Source organism: Equus caballus, chromosome 27 (assembly GCF_041296265.1).
Source record: "Equus caballus isolate H_3958 breed thoroughbred chromosome 27, TB-T2T, whole genome shotgun sequence".
Lineage (NCBI taxonomy): Eukaryota > Metazoa > Chordata > Mammalia > Perissodactyla > Equidae > Equus > Equus caballus.
Genome location: NC_091710.1, coordinates 23,001,767 through 23,020,071, shown reverse-complemented (window position 1 = coordinate 23,020,071; position 18,305 = coordinate 23,001,767). Strand labels below are relative to the sequence as shown.

The following is an 18,305-nucleotide window of genomic DNA, read 5'->3' as shown; positions in this document are numbered from 1 at the left end:
CACACCCATATTTATAAGACTACATGAGAAACACAAAAGCAAGACTTTAAATAAGCTATCAATCTTTGTTACTAACCTCTACACTTCCACAATCACATTCCTCGAATTGTTCCAAAACCTGATTGCCACAAGTTGAAGATTTTTCTTGGTAAACCACTTTTGAAACTGTTTGATTCTGAAGACATTCAAATTGAGGCTGTGAAACCACATGTTTAAATTCATTCACGCTGCAACTGCTAAAAAACTTTACACCATGGGAGCGTCTAAAATGAAATCATAATCCTCAGATAAATGGAATACAATCAGTACCAAAGTAACACTCTTCAGTAAAGTGCTGTGAATTCTGTACTATTATTCACTTATAGAAGAGCCAAGAAGGAAGGGTGAGTGCTTCTATTTTTAATACAAGTTGCAGATAAAAGCAATAAGTTCATTTCTATCGTAGTTTGATATAAAAGACATCTAGCATGTAGAGGAAGTTGAGATGACATGAGTTAGAATATATTAAAACACAACAGTGCTTGGCACACAAAAAGCTCTAAGTCAGTCTTATTATTTTAATTATTGTCAACATCATAATTATAATCATTATAACAAGAAGCACTAATTATTTATATGAAAATAAAACATACTAAAAATTTGTGTGAAAAACTGAAGGAATAAAAGAAGATAGATTATGTTAATAAAAAATCAGGGTTATTTGTTCTTTGGTAACAAAATTAATCAATTGAAATATCTCAATGTTAAGTATATAAAATGTATAAGCCGTAGATTCTTTTTACTTTTTTGACTTTTTAAAATATTTCTATACTTCTAAGCATACTGTTTAAGGGGTTTTTATTTAATTTTATAACAGTCTCAAATTTAGAGAAATAATACAAACATAGTCCAAAAAAAAAATTTTGTTTGCTGAAACCGTTAAGAGTAAAATGCGAACATGATATCCAAATTGGAAAGGAAGAAGTGAAATTGTCACTATTTACAGATGATATGATTTTATATATAGAATACCCTAAAGAATCCACCAAAAAACTTTTACAAATAATAAATGAATAAAGTTGAAGGACACAAAATCAACATACAAAAATCAGTTTCACTTCTATACACTAACAACGTAGTAGCAGAAAGAGAAATTAAGAATAAAATCCCATTTACAATTACAAGAAAAATAATAAACTACCTAGGAATAAATTTAACCAAAGAGGTAAAGACTTGTACACTGAAATCTATAAAACATTGTTGAATGAAATTGAAGAAGACATAAAGAGATGGAAAGACATTCAGTGCACTTGGATTGGAAGAACTAACGTAGTCGAAATGTCCGTACTCCCTAAAGCAATCTACAGATTCAATGCATTATTTATCAAAGTTCCAATGACATTTTTCACAGAAAGAGAACAAAGAATCCTAACGTTTTCATCGAATAACAGAAGGACGCGAATAGCCAAAGGAATCCTGAGAAAAAAGAACAAAGCAGGAGGTATCTCATTCCCTTATTTCAAAATATAATACAAAGCTCTAGTAATCAAAACAACATGGTACTACCAAAAAAACAGAAACATAGGTGAATGTAACAGAATTGAGAGGCCAGAAATAAACCCATACATCTATGGACAGCTAATTGTCGACAAAGGAGCCAAGAGCATACAATGGAGAAAGGAAAGTCTCTTCAATAAACGGTGTTGGGAAAACTGGACAGTCACATGCAAAAGAATTAAAGTAGATGATTATCTTACACCATACGTGAAAATTAACTAAAAATGGATTAAAGATTTGAATGTAGGACCTGAAACCATAAAACTTCTAGAAGAGAATATAGGCAGCATTCTCTTTGACATCTATCTTAGCAGTATCTTTTCAAATAGTAGGTCTCACAGGAAACAGGAACAAAAGAAAAAACAAACAAATGGGACTGCATCAAACTAAAAAGCTTCTGCACAGCAAAGGAAACCATCAACAAAATGAAAAGACAACCTAACAATTGGGAGAAGATATTTGCAAACCACATATCTGATGAGGAGTTAATATCCAAAATATATAAGGAATTCATCCATCTCAACAACAAAAAACCAAACGACTCAATTAAAAAATGGGCAAAAGATCTGAACAGAGATTTTTCCAAAGAAGATGTACAGATGGCCAACAGGCACATGAAAAAATGTTCAACACCACTAATTATTAGGGAAATGCAAATCAAAACTACAATGAGATATCACCTCATGCCTGTCAGAATTAACAAAACAAGAAATAACAAATGTTGGAGAGGGTGTGGAGAAAAGGGAACTCTCATACACTGCTAATGGGAAAGCAAACTGCCGCAGCCACTGTGGAAAACGGAATGGAGATTCCTCAAAAAATTAAGAATAGAGCTACCATATGATCCAGGAATTCTACTAGTAGGTATATGTCTAATGAACATGAAAACAAACGTGTAAAGATATTTGCTGCCCTATGTTCACTGCGGCATTATTCACAATAGCCAAGACTTGGAATCAATCTAAGTGCCCAGTGAGGAATGAATGGATAAAGAAGATGTGGTATATATACACAATGGTATACTACTCAGTTATAAAAAAAGATGAGATCTTGCTATTTGTGACAACATGGATGGACCTTGAGGGTATTACTCTAAGTGAAGTAAGTCAGACAGAGAAAGTCAAATACCATATGATCTCACTCTTAAATAGAAGCTAAAAACGATAACAACAACAAACAAACACATAGATACAGAGATTAGATTGGTGGTTATCAGAGGGGAAGGAGGGGAGAGAAGGGTGATTAGGCACATGTGTGTGGTGATGGGTGGTAATTAGTCTTTGGGTGGTGAACATGATGTAATCTACACAGAAATCAAAATATAATGCTGTACCACTGAAATGTATATAATGTTATAAACCAATGTCACCTCAATAAAAAAAATATTTGGAGAAAGGTACTTTGGTTGTATGTAAATATCCCTTTCATAATTACATTTTCAATTCATTCATTCATGCATTTATATGAATATGGAATCATATTTTCCTATTGTACTAAATGGATTATAATCCATTATTATAACTATTATTTACGACACTCAAATTGTCCCAGATTTGGCTATTGGGAGCTCTTCAGGTTTTGGTTTTCCTTCGACAAATCTCCATAATTCTTTGAACACTTCCTTATTTTCTGACACATGATGTTCCAGGCTCGCTTGTATTTTCTCTGTGTTGGCAGTGGAATAAATCATTTCTCCAAGGTGCTCCCGTTCCTTTTAGTGGAGAATAGTATTTTAAAAACACAATCTGGGTGACACATGTGCTCATTGTTACTGGACTTTTTAAGGTCAGAGACCAAGGCCATACCAGCATCTTAAGAAATGTTCGCAGTCCCTTGGCTCTCACCTACAATTTACAATATCCCCACCAAATCTGCCTCCTGTAATGTATGAGCTTACTGATATTTCAGTCTCAGGGGATCACTTTTTGGGATGTAGATTAGTCAATGATGTCTGAGTTCCCAGGTCTGTATGTTTTGTAGAGGTTCCACTGTGTTCCTTGTTCATTCTCCTACACAGCTACTTTCTTCACGCAGGTCTTATTTTGTCAGTGGATTGGCCCCACCTGCTAGTATCCTTGGTGCACTCCAGTTTGGGAAACGTGTGGAATATGTCTTTGCTTTATGTTTGCTTTCATCGTTTTACTCTCTGTTTTGTGAGAGAATTGGGGGAGGCTAAAATACCATGCTGATACTTTTACCATCTGACTTCCAGCCTCTCCCTTATTCTTAAAACACATTCCTCCCGAGGTAAGACTCCATCCTATCTTGGTTCTTGTCCTAAAATTTTCTTCCTTACTGTTCCTTTTTACTCCATATCACTTTTTCCTCAATAACTCAGCCTGTAAATATGGGAAGTAGACAAAGCTACATCTTAAGGCACCTCTTTTCACCTTCTTTCTAAATGATCTGTTCATGGTTTTAATTCCCATCAATATGCTGATGGCTCATACATTTTACATCCCTTGTCCTTTGAGATCCGGAATTATACATCTGTGCACTTAACTCTAATGGAAGATTTAGGACCCAAAATTTAATACATATAAACTCCCCTCAAGATTTCCCCCCATTTTCCACCTTTCCTAAAATATTTGCCTTTTTAATATCTGTTAATATGTCGTGATATCCAAAAATCTACAGATAAGTCTTGACATCTCCCTTTCTCTCCATCTATGAAACTGCTATAGATTATTATGAGAATCATCATTTCTTAAATATTACTGTATTCTTGTCCCCACTGACATATTTTGCATTCATTTTACAAGATAATTTTTACTATCCACACTGCATGAATCAATAACAATGTGTTTTGTTACATTTATTATAAAATCCCAAGTCCCGCATCAGGACTCTGTGATCACGCTCTCTCCTACATTTCCTATGTCCTCTCCTGGACTTCCCCTGACTCGTTGTGCTTTAGCCTCATTGTGTTTTACTTTCTCTCCAGGCCTAAACCATTCTTCCTTGTAGTCTCAGGTGTTCTTTCTTTTTTTGGGGGGGGGGGGGAGGGCTCGTTTTTATCCTCCCCTCCATCTCCTTATTTCAGTTCGTCGAGCTTTTCTAATTTTTTTCCAACCAAGTATCACTTCACTTGCTGACCCTGAAAAGTTTTCAACAAGCTTTTTACAGGACCAGATTCACTCCTTCACTTTCGGGTTCTGACATAATTATTTCCTCAGAGAAACTCTCCTAAAGCACTTTATCAGAAAGTTTCTCCTCCCCATGTATTCCCTACTTATTTCTTTCTCGGCACCTATAGAAAGAATTTATATTTTGTTTATTTTTATGCCTATTTTTTAACTCTCTGTCCCTGAAGGACTAATGTAAGATATTTAGGACATATCTATCTTGTCAACCATTCGTAAGACAAACTAACATAATCCCTGGGACACAGTAGATGCTTATTACAGATTCTTAGAATGAATGAATGGATTTCACATGAAGATTCTAGAAAACCCAGAAAGTCATCATCAACATCCGCTTTATACTATAACATTGAATATAGAACTACTAAACACATTTTCTACAATATCAAATACTCATTTTCTTCAATAAGTTTTTAGGCACATATGTATTTAATAAAAATATTCTTACTTAAATTATATTGCAAAAGACTATATATCAGGGAATACTACAAACATTTCCCAAGAGAAGACATAGATTTGATAAAAATAACACCTTACATTGCCTGAGGATTCATTATGCATGTAGTTCCTGGACAGTAACAATTGTAGATGTCATCATATGTTAATCCTAGATTAATTCCAAGCAACTGTACCATAACAATTGAAAATGCATCTAAAGTTATCGTCTTTGGATACTAAACACACACAAAAAACAAAAAACAGATTTGTTGTCTAAGTTATTTCTTCACCCTTTTGATTTTTTCAATAATTTTGTGAGCATACAACCTAAATGCAAATACATATTTAAGAAACTAGTACACCACAGCTCATTATTTTATTAGGAATATGGAAAAAATTAGGTAAGTTTTATTATGCTTTTGAGTGACAGTGCTTTTAATCCAAATGTCATTGACATACAACAAAATAAAATTACAGCTACCATATGTTTTTACTATATGTTACTGATTTAAATTGAATAAACTTTAAAAATTTTTTTGAGAAGAATAAGCATTGTTTCAGTGACTCTATTACTTTTCAAATGAACACTTGGAAAAAATACACAGATTCTTAAGCGTTGAACTGGTATCAGTATGACTTTAGAAATAGTTTTAAAAGAGAGAGTCAAGTTAATTTTTTCCAAAGGCAGAATACTATAACACCTTGCAAATGGCTTCTTTTTTTTGTCTTAGCAAAAAAATAAAGAAAAAAAGAAAACCCTTGAGAAGGAGCGGTGCCATTAAGGCACAAACCCTTGGCAACCCATGATCTTTTTATTATCTCCATAGTTTTCCCTTTTCCAGAACATCATAGAGTTGGAATAATACATTATGTAGCCTTTTCAGAGTGGCGTCTTTCACTAATGACTATACATTTAAGTTTCCTCCATGTCTTTTCATGGCTTGATGGCTCATTTTTGTAATCACTAAGTAATATTCCTTTATATGGATTTACCCAAGCTTGTTTATGCATTCACCTGTTTAAAGGTCATCTTGGTTGCTTCCGATTTTTGGCAATTATGAATAAAGCTGATATAACCATTCATGTGCCGTTTTGTGGGGGGGCATAAATTTTGAACTCATTTGGGTAAATGCCAAAAAGGACAATTGCTAGATCATATGGTAAGAATACATCAAGTTTTGTAAGAATTTGCCAAACTGTTTCCACAGTGGCTGTACCATTTTGCATTCCCATCAACACTGAATCAGAGTTGCTATTGCTCTACATCCTCACAGTATTGGGTATTGTCAGTGTTTTACATTTCCAGTATGATGCTGAATAGGAGTTGTAAGCTACATTCTTACCTTGTTTCTGATCATAGTGGGAAAACATTTAGTTTCTCACCACTACTGAGTGATGTTAGTTGTAGGTTTTTGTAGATGTTCTTTCTCAAGCTGAGGCAGTTCCCTTATATTCATAATTTGCTACAATTTTTTAAATAATAAATTGTGTTGGACTTTGTCAAATCCTTTTTATGATTCTTTTGATATGATCATATGATTTTTATTGTTTAGCCTATTGATAGGATCGATTAAGTAAATTGATTGATTTTTGAATGCTGAATCAGCCTTACATATGTGAAATAAATTCCAGGTATAAATATCAAGAAGGAGATATAAAATATTAAAAACAGAAATTCTCCAGCTGAAAAATATAATAAATGAACTAAAAATATTCACTGGAGGGATTCAAAAGCAGACTTGATCAGGCAGAAGAAAGAATCAGACCTGAAGATAGGCCATTCGAAGTGAGAGGACAAAAATAAGAATAATAAGGAAAGAATAAGGGGAAAAAAAGAACAAGGGAAGTGAAAGAACCTATCAACACTACAACCAGACCAATATGAGTCTCTGAAAGCAAAGAGAGAAAGGGGCAGAGAGCTTATTTGAAGACATAATGGTCAAAAACTTCATACATCTGAAGCAGAGAATGAACATTTTGATTCAAGAAACACAACAGTTCCTAAGTAGGAGAAACCCATAGAGACCCACACAGAGACACATTATAATCAAGCTGTCATACGTCAAAGACAAAGAGAGAATCTTGAAAGCAGAAAGAGAAAAGTGACTTGTCACATGTAAGGGAGCTCCCATAAGATTACTAGTGGCTTTCTCAGCAGAAACTTTGCACTGCCAGAAGGGTGTAGGGTGATATATTCAAAGTGCTGTAAGAAACCATCAACCAAGTATATTATACCCAGCAAAACTTTCTTTTTCCAAAGCAAGATTTTTCCAGAGAAATTAAAGTTAATGGAGTTCATTACCATTAGGTCTGATCTAAAAGAGATGCTAAAGGGAGGCCTTCAAGTTGGAAAGAAAGGGTACTAGATAGCACTATAAAGCCAAAACAAAATTATAAAGTTCTCTAATAAAAGCAACTATATGGACAAATATAGTAACCTGTATTATTGTAATTTTGGTACATAAATTCACTTTTAATTCTTGCATAGCATTTAAAGGACACAAACCAAACACTAAAGTCTATGTAATAACATAAAGTGAGAGGTAGAGCTGTAAAGGAGTAGAGTTTTTGTATGCAATAGAAGTTAAGTTGCTATCAGTTTAAAACTGACTATTATAACATTAAGATGCTTTAAGTAATTGCAATAGTAACCACAAAGAAAATATCTACATCATATACACAAAAGGAAAAGAGAAGGGAACAAAAGCATGTCACAATAAAAGAAAATGAAACACAAAAGAAAGTAGTAAGAGAGGAGGAGAAGGACAAAAATGCTACAAGATAGAGAGGAAAATATTAACAAAATGTCAATATAAGTTCTTCCTATCAGTAATTACTTTAAATGTAAATGGATTAAGTTTTCCAATCAAAAGACATAAAATGGCTAAATTAAAAAACAGGATCCAACTATATGCTGTCTACAAGACAGTCACTCTAGATCTAAGGACTCACAAAGGCTGAAAGGTTAAGGATGGAAAAAGATATTCCATGCAAATAGTAACCAAAAGACAGAAGAGGTGTCTATACTACTATCAAACAAAATTACCTTAAGTCAAAAACTGTTAAAAGAGACAAAGACATTATGTAAGGATAAAAGAGTGAATTAACCAAGAATATATAACAATTATATTTAAGTACCCAAAAATAGAGCTCCTAAATGAATGAGTCAGATTTTGACAGAATTGAAGGGATAAACAGATGGCAACATAATAATAGGAGACTTCGATACTTCACTTTTAATAACGGACAAAACAATCAGACAAAAGATAAATAAGTAAATGAAGAACTTAACAGTATAGATCACTGGACCTACTAGACACATACTGAACATTCCAGACAACAGTAGCAGGATACATGTTCTTCTCAAATGCACAATGAACATTCTCCAGGTCTCCAGATAGATCACCTCTTACATAACAAAACAAGTCTAACCACTTTAAAAATACTGAAATTATACAAAGTATCTTTTCTAATCCCAATGGAACGAAACTAGAAATTAAGGAAAGAAAACTTGAAAATTCACAAAACTGTGGGATGTCAACAACATACTTTTAAACATCAGTGAGTCCAAAGAAGAAGTCACGAGGGAAATTAGAAAATACCTTGAGACAAATGAAAATACAACATACCCAAACTTACGGGATCCAGCAAAAGCTGCGCTAAGTGGGAAGTTTAGAGCTGTAAACAAATACGTTTAAAAAGAAAGATCTCAAATGAACAATGTAACTTTATACCTCAAGGAATTAGAAAAAGAAGAAGAAAGTGACCCCAAGCAAACAGAAGGAAAGAAATAATAAATTTTAAAGCAGAAATAAATAAAATAGAAAGAATAGAAAGAAATCAATGAAACGAAGAGTTGGTTCTTTGAAAAGATCAATAAAATTGGCAAATTCAGCTAGATTAACAAAGAAAAGAAGAGATAATATTCAACTAACTAAATAAGAAATGAAAGAGGGGACATACAATTGATGACACAATTTTTTAAAAAAAGTTTATAAGAGAATACTATGAAAAGTGTATGCCAACATATTGGATAAGCTAGAAGAAAAGGATACATTCCTAGAAACACACAACCTATCAAAACTGAAGAAACAGAAAATCTGAACAGATGAATAACCAGCAAGAAGATTAAAGCAATAACCGTAAACCTTCCAACCATGAAAAGCCCAGGACTTGATGGCTTTTCTAGTAAATTCTGCATACATTTAATGAAGAATTATTACCAATAATCTGCAAACTCTTTCAGGACTGAAGGACTGAAGAAGAAGGCATACTCCCAAACTCACTTTATGAGGTCAGCACTACCTTGATACGAAAACCAGACATTCAACAAGAAAAGAAAATTACAGACCAATATCCCTGATGAATATTGATGCAAAAATCCTCAACAAAATACTATCACACCAAATTCAACAGCACATTGAAAAGATTATACACCATGATCAAGTGAGATTTATTCCTGGAATACAAGGACCATTTAACACAAGAAAATCTACCAATGTAATACACCATTGTTACAGAATAAAGGATAAAATCCACATGATCATCTCAATTAAAGCATAAAACGCATTTCACAATATTCAATACCTTTTTGTGATTGAAACACCCAAGAAACTAGGAATATAAGAAAACAACTTCAGGAGCCAGTCCTGTGGCCAAGTGGTTGAGTCTGTGTGCCCTTCCTTGGTGGCCTGGGGTTCACTGATTGGGATCCTTGGTGCGGACCTACGCACCACTCATCAAGCCATGCTGTGATGGCATCCCACAGAGAGGAACTAGAGTGACCTACTATTAGGATATACAACTATTCCACATAAATAAGCTGTTAGAACTAATAAACAAATTTCATGATACAAAATCAACATAATCAGTTTCTATACACTAACAATGACAATCTGAAAAGAAATTTAGAAAATAATTCTAGTTACAAGAGCATGAAAAAGAGTAAAATATTTAGAAATAAACCTAATAAAGGAGGTGAAGTACTTGTCTATTGAACACTGCAAAATATTGCTGAAAAAAATAGAAAAGAAACAAATAAATGGAAAGACATTCCAGTCCAAGGATTAGAAGACAATATTAAGATGACCTTATTACCCAGAACAATCTGCAGATTCAATGCAATTCCTATCACAATCCCAATAGCATTTTTTGGCAGAAAAAGAAAAAATAACCTAAAAATTCATATGGAATTTCAAGGGATCCTGAATAACTGTAACAATTTTGAAAAAGAACAAAGTTGGAGGACTCACATTTTCTGATTTCAAAGCATATCATAAAGCTAACGTAATCAGAACAATGTGGTACTGGCAAAAAGACAGACCTGTAGCTCATTGGAATAGAAAAGAGAACCTAGAAATTAAACCCTCACTCATGTTGCCAAATGACCTAGGACAAGGGTACCAAGACCAGACAGCGGGGAAAGAACAGTCGCTTCAACAAGAATATTCAACAGAGAAAAGATATCTCTTCAATAAACGGTGATAGGCAAACTGGATATTGACATGCAAAAGAATAAAGTTGGACTCTTATATTACACTATATACAAAAAAATAACTCAAAATGGATAACGATCTAAACGTAAGATCCAAAACTATAAAACTACTGGAAGAAAACATAGGGCAAAATCTTCATGTGATGAATATAATGTGAACCATTTGTTGGGATTATAAAATGGTGCAATCACTCTGGAAATCAGTTTGATGGTCCCTCAAAATATTAAAAATAAAACTACCATATAATCCAGCAAACCAACTTCTGGGTATATATCCAAAATAATTGAAGACAGTATCTTGAAGAGATATCTGCACTGTCATGTTCATTGCAGCACTATTCACAATAGCCAAGGTATGAAAACAACCTCAGTGTTCATTGACAGATGAATGGATAAAGAAAATGTCATACACACAATGGAATATTATTCAGCCATAAAAAGAATAAAATCCTGCCACTTACAACAACATGAATGAAACTGGATGGTATTATGTTAGGCGAAATAAGCCAGACACAGAAAGACAAATATTGTGTGATCCCTCTTATATACAGAATCTAAAAGTATCATACGCATAGAAGCAGAGGTTGGTTGCCAGCAGTTAGAGGCTGTGTGTAATGGGGCTTTGTTGCCAAAGGGTACAAAAGTTACAGTTATACAAGATGAAAATTTCTGGAGCTCTGTTTCACAACAATGTAAATATACTTAACACGACTGGACTGTACACTTAAAAATAGTTAAAGTGGTAAATTTTATGTGTATTTTACCACAATTAATCTTTAAAAATTATAACATTTGAGTTTCAAGATCAAAAGAAGGATTTTATAAAAATTTCTCAAAACAGCATGGAAGATACACTATATACACTTTCATTCCTTGAAGTGGATATTAACTTTCAAAATGTGATATAATTACTGAAGAGATGGGAATAAAATGCATACCAGAGCAATTCCTGCAGCAAACTTTGGATCACATGCCATTCCATGATATGTTGCTCCCACGTAATTTTGATGGTCCCGATAACTAAGTAATAAAATTTTTCTTGTGGATAAATGCATTTTAAATTGTTAATAACTTAATGACTTTTGAAGAATTGGATGCCTCAATAAAGCTATGTTTTCTTAAAACATGAATAATACATATCATGTCTAATGCTTTCAATTATTCTGTATCGGGTAATCTCCCATAGTTCATACAAAGGTAAGTTCTAAAGGCTACTTTAACATCAACTGATACACAGCCTAAAACCTAGTAGTGCTTAATCATTCAAAAAAATTAATTACCGCCATTGTCACCACTGGATGAATATAATCCTAAAATGTAAAATTCAAGACAGTTTACTGCCATGATTTGCACATGGTGAACCCTTAAAGTATGTAAAAAATGTTGGATTGGAGGACAGGAGAGAAGAGACAGAACATGCAGTAGACTCACCAAGAAAAAGAAAGACAGGAGGTAGAAAGTGACCGCACTCATTTTAGTCCTTAGTTAATGTTGTTCCTGAATCCCCAAACCTGAACTTAAATTCCACAGGAGACACCAATAGATTTATAAATGTATTCCATATTATTTAAGGTCTTCAGAATTGTCTTTTTGTTTTTTTTCCATCTAAAATAATTAAATTATTAAAACAAAAATCTAAAGACTTGAAAGATACGGTACAAGTAGTTAAATAGCTACACATTAGGTCAGTATAGAAATACTGGAAGGTAACCACATTACTATTTAAAGGTTTTGTACTGTAACCAGCTTTGTATGCAATTATTGCATTCTGTTAACAAATTTACATTTTATTTAATGTTAAAATGATGGTTTCAATTATTTACTCCTGGGAAAATCTTTAAAACCATCAAGGCCTCACGTTTCTCCTAAGTCTTTCATATTTTCCGGTTCACTACATTTCCACAGGTAGACAGTCCACTCTGAGAATAACGGCCTACTATGAGTTAGTGTCTTACGTTATTATTGAATTTTTATATTTTGCCTTCTGCCAATACAGTATTCATGCAATCTTTGTTTGAGATGTCTTGTTATTATACATAATAAATTTTGTATATAATTTTGATAGATAAAATATCAAATAATTTGATAAACCCTATATCAATGCAAACAAGGTACTTACATTAATAAGAATGCCATGTCATGAGACCTTTGAAACAAAAATTTTTCTTTCCATGACACAAATCTTTGCAGTACTTCATCAGCATCCCCATTAGAGGAAATCTTATTTTGATCTGACCAGATCTCCAAAGAAGTTAACATAACAGTCATTTTAAGCTGGGAAAACATCTGAAAACAGAAGACACATGATACGCAGTTTTAGGCTACATAAATATAACATTACATCTCATACATAAAGCTAATATAATCAATTTATTATTTTTTGGAGATGAAATCCACTGGTGAATGAAATTAGTTGGTAAGACTACTTTTTATAAAAATACAAATGCTATTAATACAATGTTACTTCATTAATAGGAATATTTCTTATTTAAATGTGAAAATAAATACTTACAGTGTTGATAAGACTAAAGATATGGACAACTTTCTCAGTTGCAACTGCCACTTCAGAGCCCATGTAATTATACTGAAAGGCAAATTTTTGTTTCTTAATCACTAGTAAAAATTACCAGACTACAGCATTTTAAATGGATATAAAATATAAAACGCTAAAATAATGCAGTGCTCAAGTGAAAGAATGAAAGTAGAATTAAGATTTATCAAGTATTTAGTAAGTTTTAGGCATAAAGCTAGGGACTTCGTATGTTAATCAATAATATTTAAATGAGATAGTTGTGATTATCTTCCTTTGTACACATACAGAAATTAAGGATCAAAAGGTAAGGTCAAGGGGCCAGTCCCATGGCTGAATGGTTAGGGTTCCACTCTCTCACTTTGGCAGCTCAGGTTCGTGGGTTCCAATTCTGGGCACGGACATACTCCACTCATCAGCCATGCTATGCAGGTATTCCACATACAAAATAGAGGAAGATTGGCACAGATGTTAGCTCATGGTTAATCTTCCTCAAGCAAAAGAAAACCAAAAACAAAGAGGAAGATTGGCAACGGATGTTAGCTCAAGGCAAATCTTCCTCACCAAAAAAAAAAAAAAAAAACAAAAACCCACACAATTAAGGTTACGATTGCAACAATTATTAAAGGTGAGTACCAGGACTCAAATCTCTAAATAGCTAAACTGCTGTCTATGTTGTCTGCTGCAGTGTGCTGTCATCGTTTGTCTTTATCCCAATAAGACAACAGGACCATATATCCTGGATCAACAATGTACTTTGTAAATGCAGAGCTCTGAGTGCTATATTAGTGAATAATTTAAGAAGATGTCCTCATTCAAGGGAACAAAAGTCATACTATTTTCTCTGAAATACTTCTAATTGCGTGTGCACACACATTTCTAAGTGTTGGCTGAAAACATAAAAATTGGCAGCTTGAGATCTTCAATATCTCCAGTAAGTCTGCAGAAGACTCCTGGCAGAAAATAAAACGGAATGGATAGAGTTCTCTGATACAGACAAGAGAGTTGCCATCCTCCCAGCTGTTTAGAGACTGTTTGCACTTTGCTATTTCTCTGTATGTAACCTTCCCCAATAAACCATATTGAATATTTACACAACACAGCAGGTGTAGCATGAGTGAGGGTGATCCTTTGCAAGAATAAACATATGAAAAGCAAGACAAAAGAAAACAAAAATATGGTTTTGGAAATGAATCCACATATGTCAATAATCACAAATTATCAACACATCAAACACTAGGCAAATGATAAAGACTAAGAAAACTCACTATATGCAAATTAAAAGAAAAACACTTAAATTATAAAGACATATAAGTACGAACAGTCAAAGCAGGAAAATACATACCAGGACAATACTAGACAAAAAGCACATGTTACGTGATGTGATAGTTACAGTAATTAACATAATAGTAACATTAATATGAAAAAGGAAATAATTATCACAACATATTTATAAAATATTTAATTCATCAGAAAGATGGAAGCATTCTAAACTTGCTTATAACTAATAGCCTAGCAACATAATACATAAAACAAACTTAACAGAATTATAAATAGAAATTATCATAGTGAGGGATTTTTACATACTTCTCAATCATTAATAGATCAAGCAGACAAATTAACCGTAAAGATATACAAGACTTTAAAAACTCAAGCAAACTTTGGACATTATACACATTTATAAAAGCTTATATAAAACAATAATAAAATATATATAAATATTTTTTCAAATATATATGAACGTTTTACATAAGTTGACTCATATTAGGCCATGAAACAGTTCTTTGACTGTAAAGCATAGTATCACGTAGATTACACGGTCCAATCACAAAGCAGTTGTTATAGAATTGATTAAAAGTGTTCTAATGATGTTATTTTTACTTACATGGATAACTCTATTGTGGTTATATAACGTACTGATCTTATTCTAGTAAATGCACACTGAAAAAAAGCTGCATGATGCAATTTACAATTTACTTTCAAATAGAGCACAAGCGATGACATGATATAATATTAACAATAAATCCAAGTAAAGAGGATACAGGTGTTCTTTGCATTATTCTCATTCCTGCTACTTTTCTGGAAGTTTGAAAATATTTTCAAATAAAATATTTAAAAAGTGAAAATGAAATAAAGATAATTTCAGATGAACAAAAGCTGAAGAAAATTCAACAGGCTAAACAGAAATATCAGAAACACAGGCCTAAAAGAAGGAAGACAGGGCTTTGGAAATGGTAAATAGGCAGAAAAATGAGAAACCCTTTTTTCCTTCTTTAAACAACAATTGAATATTTAATTTAAAATAATTTATTTTGTGGTTTATAACACATGGAGAAGTAGTATAGGTTACAGTAACATCACAAACGTATTAAATGGAATTTTACTGTTACAAGGATTTTCCATTATATATGAAATGGTATAACATTAATTCCAGATTGTGATAAGATAGGAATACTAATTGAAACTACTAGTTAAACCACTGGGGTGGGACGTGGGAGATAAAGGGGCATAGCAGAAAAAATATATATACGAGATAAAAATAAATGCTAAAAATAGCCCACTAATCCAAGAGCAGCAAGGGAGGAACAAAAGAGCAAACAGTTGACAGGACAATTAGAACGCTAATAGCACACACCACACGGGAGTACTTAACCTCCATCTGCTGTTGTCAGTACTTGTGATAAACAAATCAACTAAATACTCTAACGAGAAGGAAGGGATTATCTGATCCAGCAGAGAAAAAAAAGACCTATGGATATGCCGTTTAGAGTCATACTTTAAAATTTAAGACAGAAAAGTTGAACATAAAAGGAGAGGGAATACTCATCATAGAATATTATAAAGAACTCTTTGGAGGTGTTTTTGCATGATGACAATAGCATCTGAAGATGTCTTCTGTTGCTACTGGCAGGTTAACATCTAAGTGGAGGGAGGAAAGTGGGCTGTCTAGATTTAAATTTAGCAACCTCATGGGATTATCTGGGGGAGCATAATTCCAATGCTCCCTGGTGTTAAACCAAATAATATTATTCCGCATGAAACAACAATAATGAAAATATAAATGCCCCAAAGGGCATTAGCTAGTAAAACAGATTAAATTATATTTAATATATTAATTGAACACTATGTAAGCATTAAAATATGGGATAATATTATTAAATTGTTTAGAAAATAGCATTACAAAATAGCATATATAATGCAGATATATAAATATACACATACATAAATATAAGTATGTGTGTATTAAAAATAGGAAATGTGTTGGAGCCGGCCCGGTGGTGCAGCGGTTAAGTGCACACAATCCGCTTCTTGGAACCCTGGGGTTTGCCGGTTCAGATCCCGGGTGCGGACATGGCTTAGCTTGGCAAAAGCCACGCTGTGGTAGGTGTCCCACAAACAAGATGGAGGAAGATGGGCACGGATGTGAGCTCATGGCCAGTCTTCCTCAGCAAAAAGAGGAGGATTGGCAGCAGATGTTAGCTCAGGGCTAATCTTCCTCAAAAAAATGGGAAATGTGTGCATATAATTTATCTCCTGGTGATAAAATTATGTGTTTTTTTAAATTATTTTGTCTGTGTATTCTTTTCTGTTATTGTTTTTGTAAAAATTATTTAAAGATGTAAATATTTTCTTTTATGAACATAATCTAGAACATTATGGCACTCACCAAGGGACTTTATGCAAAAATATCAGTGATAATGGACAAATCATATTTTTTAACTTGTTACTCATATGGCTTTGTTAAAACTGATTATATAAACAAACATTTCCATAACTAAATGAATGTTCCTATGAATAATTCTTCTCATTTTAAAATGCAGAACTTCCACCAGAGAACCCAAGTGATTACAAAGCATAAAATAATCTTATAAAAGATAATATTTAATAACAAGGATCTCCAATTTAGTAATAAACAAAATAGCTAGTTTTAAAATGGAAATCAATTTAAAGAAAACAGTTTCACCACCATTTGGGGTGGATTCAGAAATATCTGGAGCTAATTATAATCCAATAGGTAATATTGTACTAGAATCCTTCCATTATACAAAGCTATATATTATTGATAGAATTCTATACTGATTTGGAAATCAATATTGTAAATAGCAATCCCCCTATGTCAATGTAAAGGCAACTGACAACATTTCTTTATGTTGTGCTTTACCAGAGACATATTTTGAACAGAGAAAATATATCTATATTGCAAACAATGGAAGTCTTTTTTCTCACATTTCCTTTGAATTTAAACACAAAATAAAGATATGAAGAAATATATCAATAATGCATACCAAGGCTTTATCCATAACGATTTGCATCTTCAGAATTCTTTTCGTTAGCGCATCTGAATTTTTCTGGGAAACAGCAGACATGAATTAAGTAAAACACTTTTTAAATTCTCAAATTGTTTGTAATTATGTACATTATATATGTACATTATTACATGTATGCATACATACACACATTATATATGTATACATACATATACACCACACACACAAAGTATAGATAGATAAATAGATAAATAGTTACAGATACAAATATATAAAGATAATAAGAAAACAAAAGGATAGATGCCCCTGAATAAATAAGCAGGTGAGATTCCAAATAACAATTTTACGGACAAATCAGAAGCTTTTACTTTATATTATTGATAATTAGAGTCCTCAGAAAATTTACTGAAATGAGGGAGAACTCATGTGTCCTTCCTCTGGAAACCTTCCCCCAAACTTCAACTAAACAAGCTCTCACCAACTTTCCCTGAAACATTGCCTCTATTTTCTCATTGCTTTTGTCCTTTTAATTAACTTTGACTTTACTGTGGCTTACACTCAATAGAATGCATCCATTTTAAGAATAGTCATATGAATTAGTACTAACGTGTACACCCATGGAACCATTTCCACAAGTAAAGCAAAGCATGTTTCTATCACCCTTGTCCAAGTCAATAGCCCAGAGGACTCAAGGCAACCAATTATCTGCTTTCTCTCACCATAAATTAAAATAATCCACTCTAGAATTTCACATAAATAGAATTATATGGTATGTACTCTTTTATATTTGGCTTTTTTCACTCAGCATTCATCTATGTTGTTGTGATTATTAGTAACTCATTAGTTTTTATTGCTAAGTAGCATGCCATTTTAGAAATATATCACAATTTGTTTAT

The 18,305-nt window shown here is 32.9% G+C and overlaps 1 protein-coding gene across 6 annotated transcripts in view; it reads right to left on the bottom strand.

The window, feature by feature from the left end:
• LOC100056890 (A disintegrin and metallopeptidase domain 3) overlaps positions 1 to 18,305 on the bottom strand; it is a 98,066-nt gene that overhangs the window by 40,316 nt on the left and 39,445 nt on the right. For 2 of the 6 annotated variants that reach the window (XM_014736540.3, XM_070252939.1), the window contains 6 exons: positions 17,428 to 17,490; positions 13,124 to 13,195; positions 12,731 to 12,897; positions 11,550 to 11,631; positions 5,217 to 5,353; positions 77 to 263 (listed from right to left, as the gene is read on the bottom strand). In XM_014736540.3, coding sequence (XP_014592026.2) covers positions 77 to 263; positions 5,217 to 5,353; positions 11,550 to 11,631; positions 12,731 to 12,897; positions 13,124 to 13,195; positions 17,428 to 17,490 — 708 coding nt within the window. The remainder of the gene's footprint in view (positions 1 to 76; positions 264 to 5,216; positions 5,354 to 11,549; positions 11,632 to 12,730; positions 12,898 to 13,123; positions 13,196 to 17,427; positions 17,491 to 18,305) is intronic. The other 4 variants (XM_070252938.1, XM_070252940.1, XM_023630464.2 and 1 more) reach the window with 3 other exon arrangements.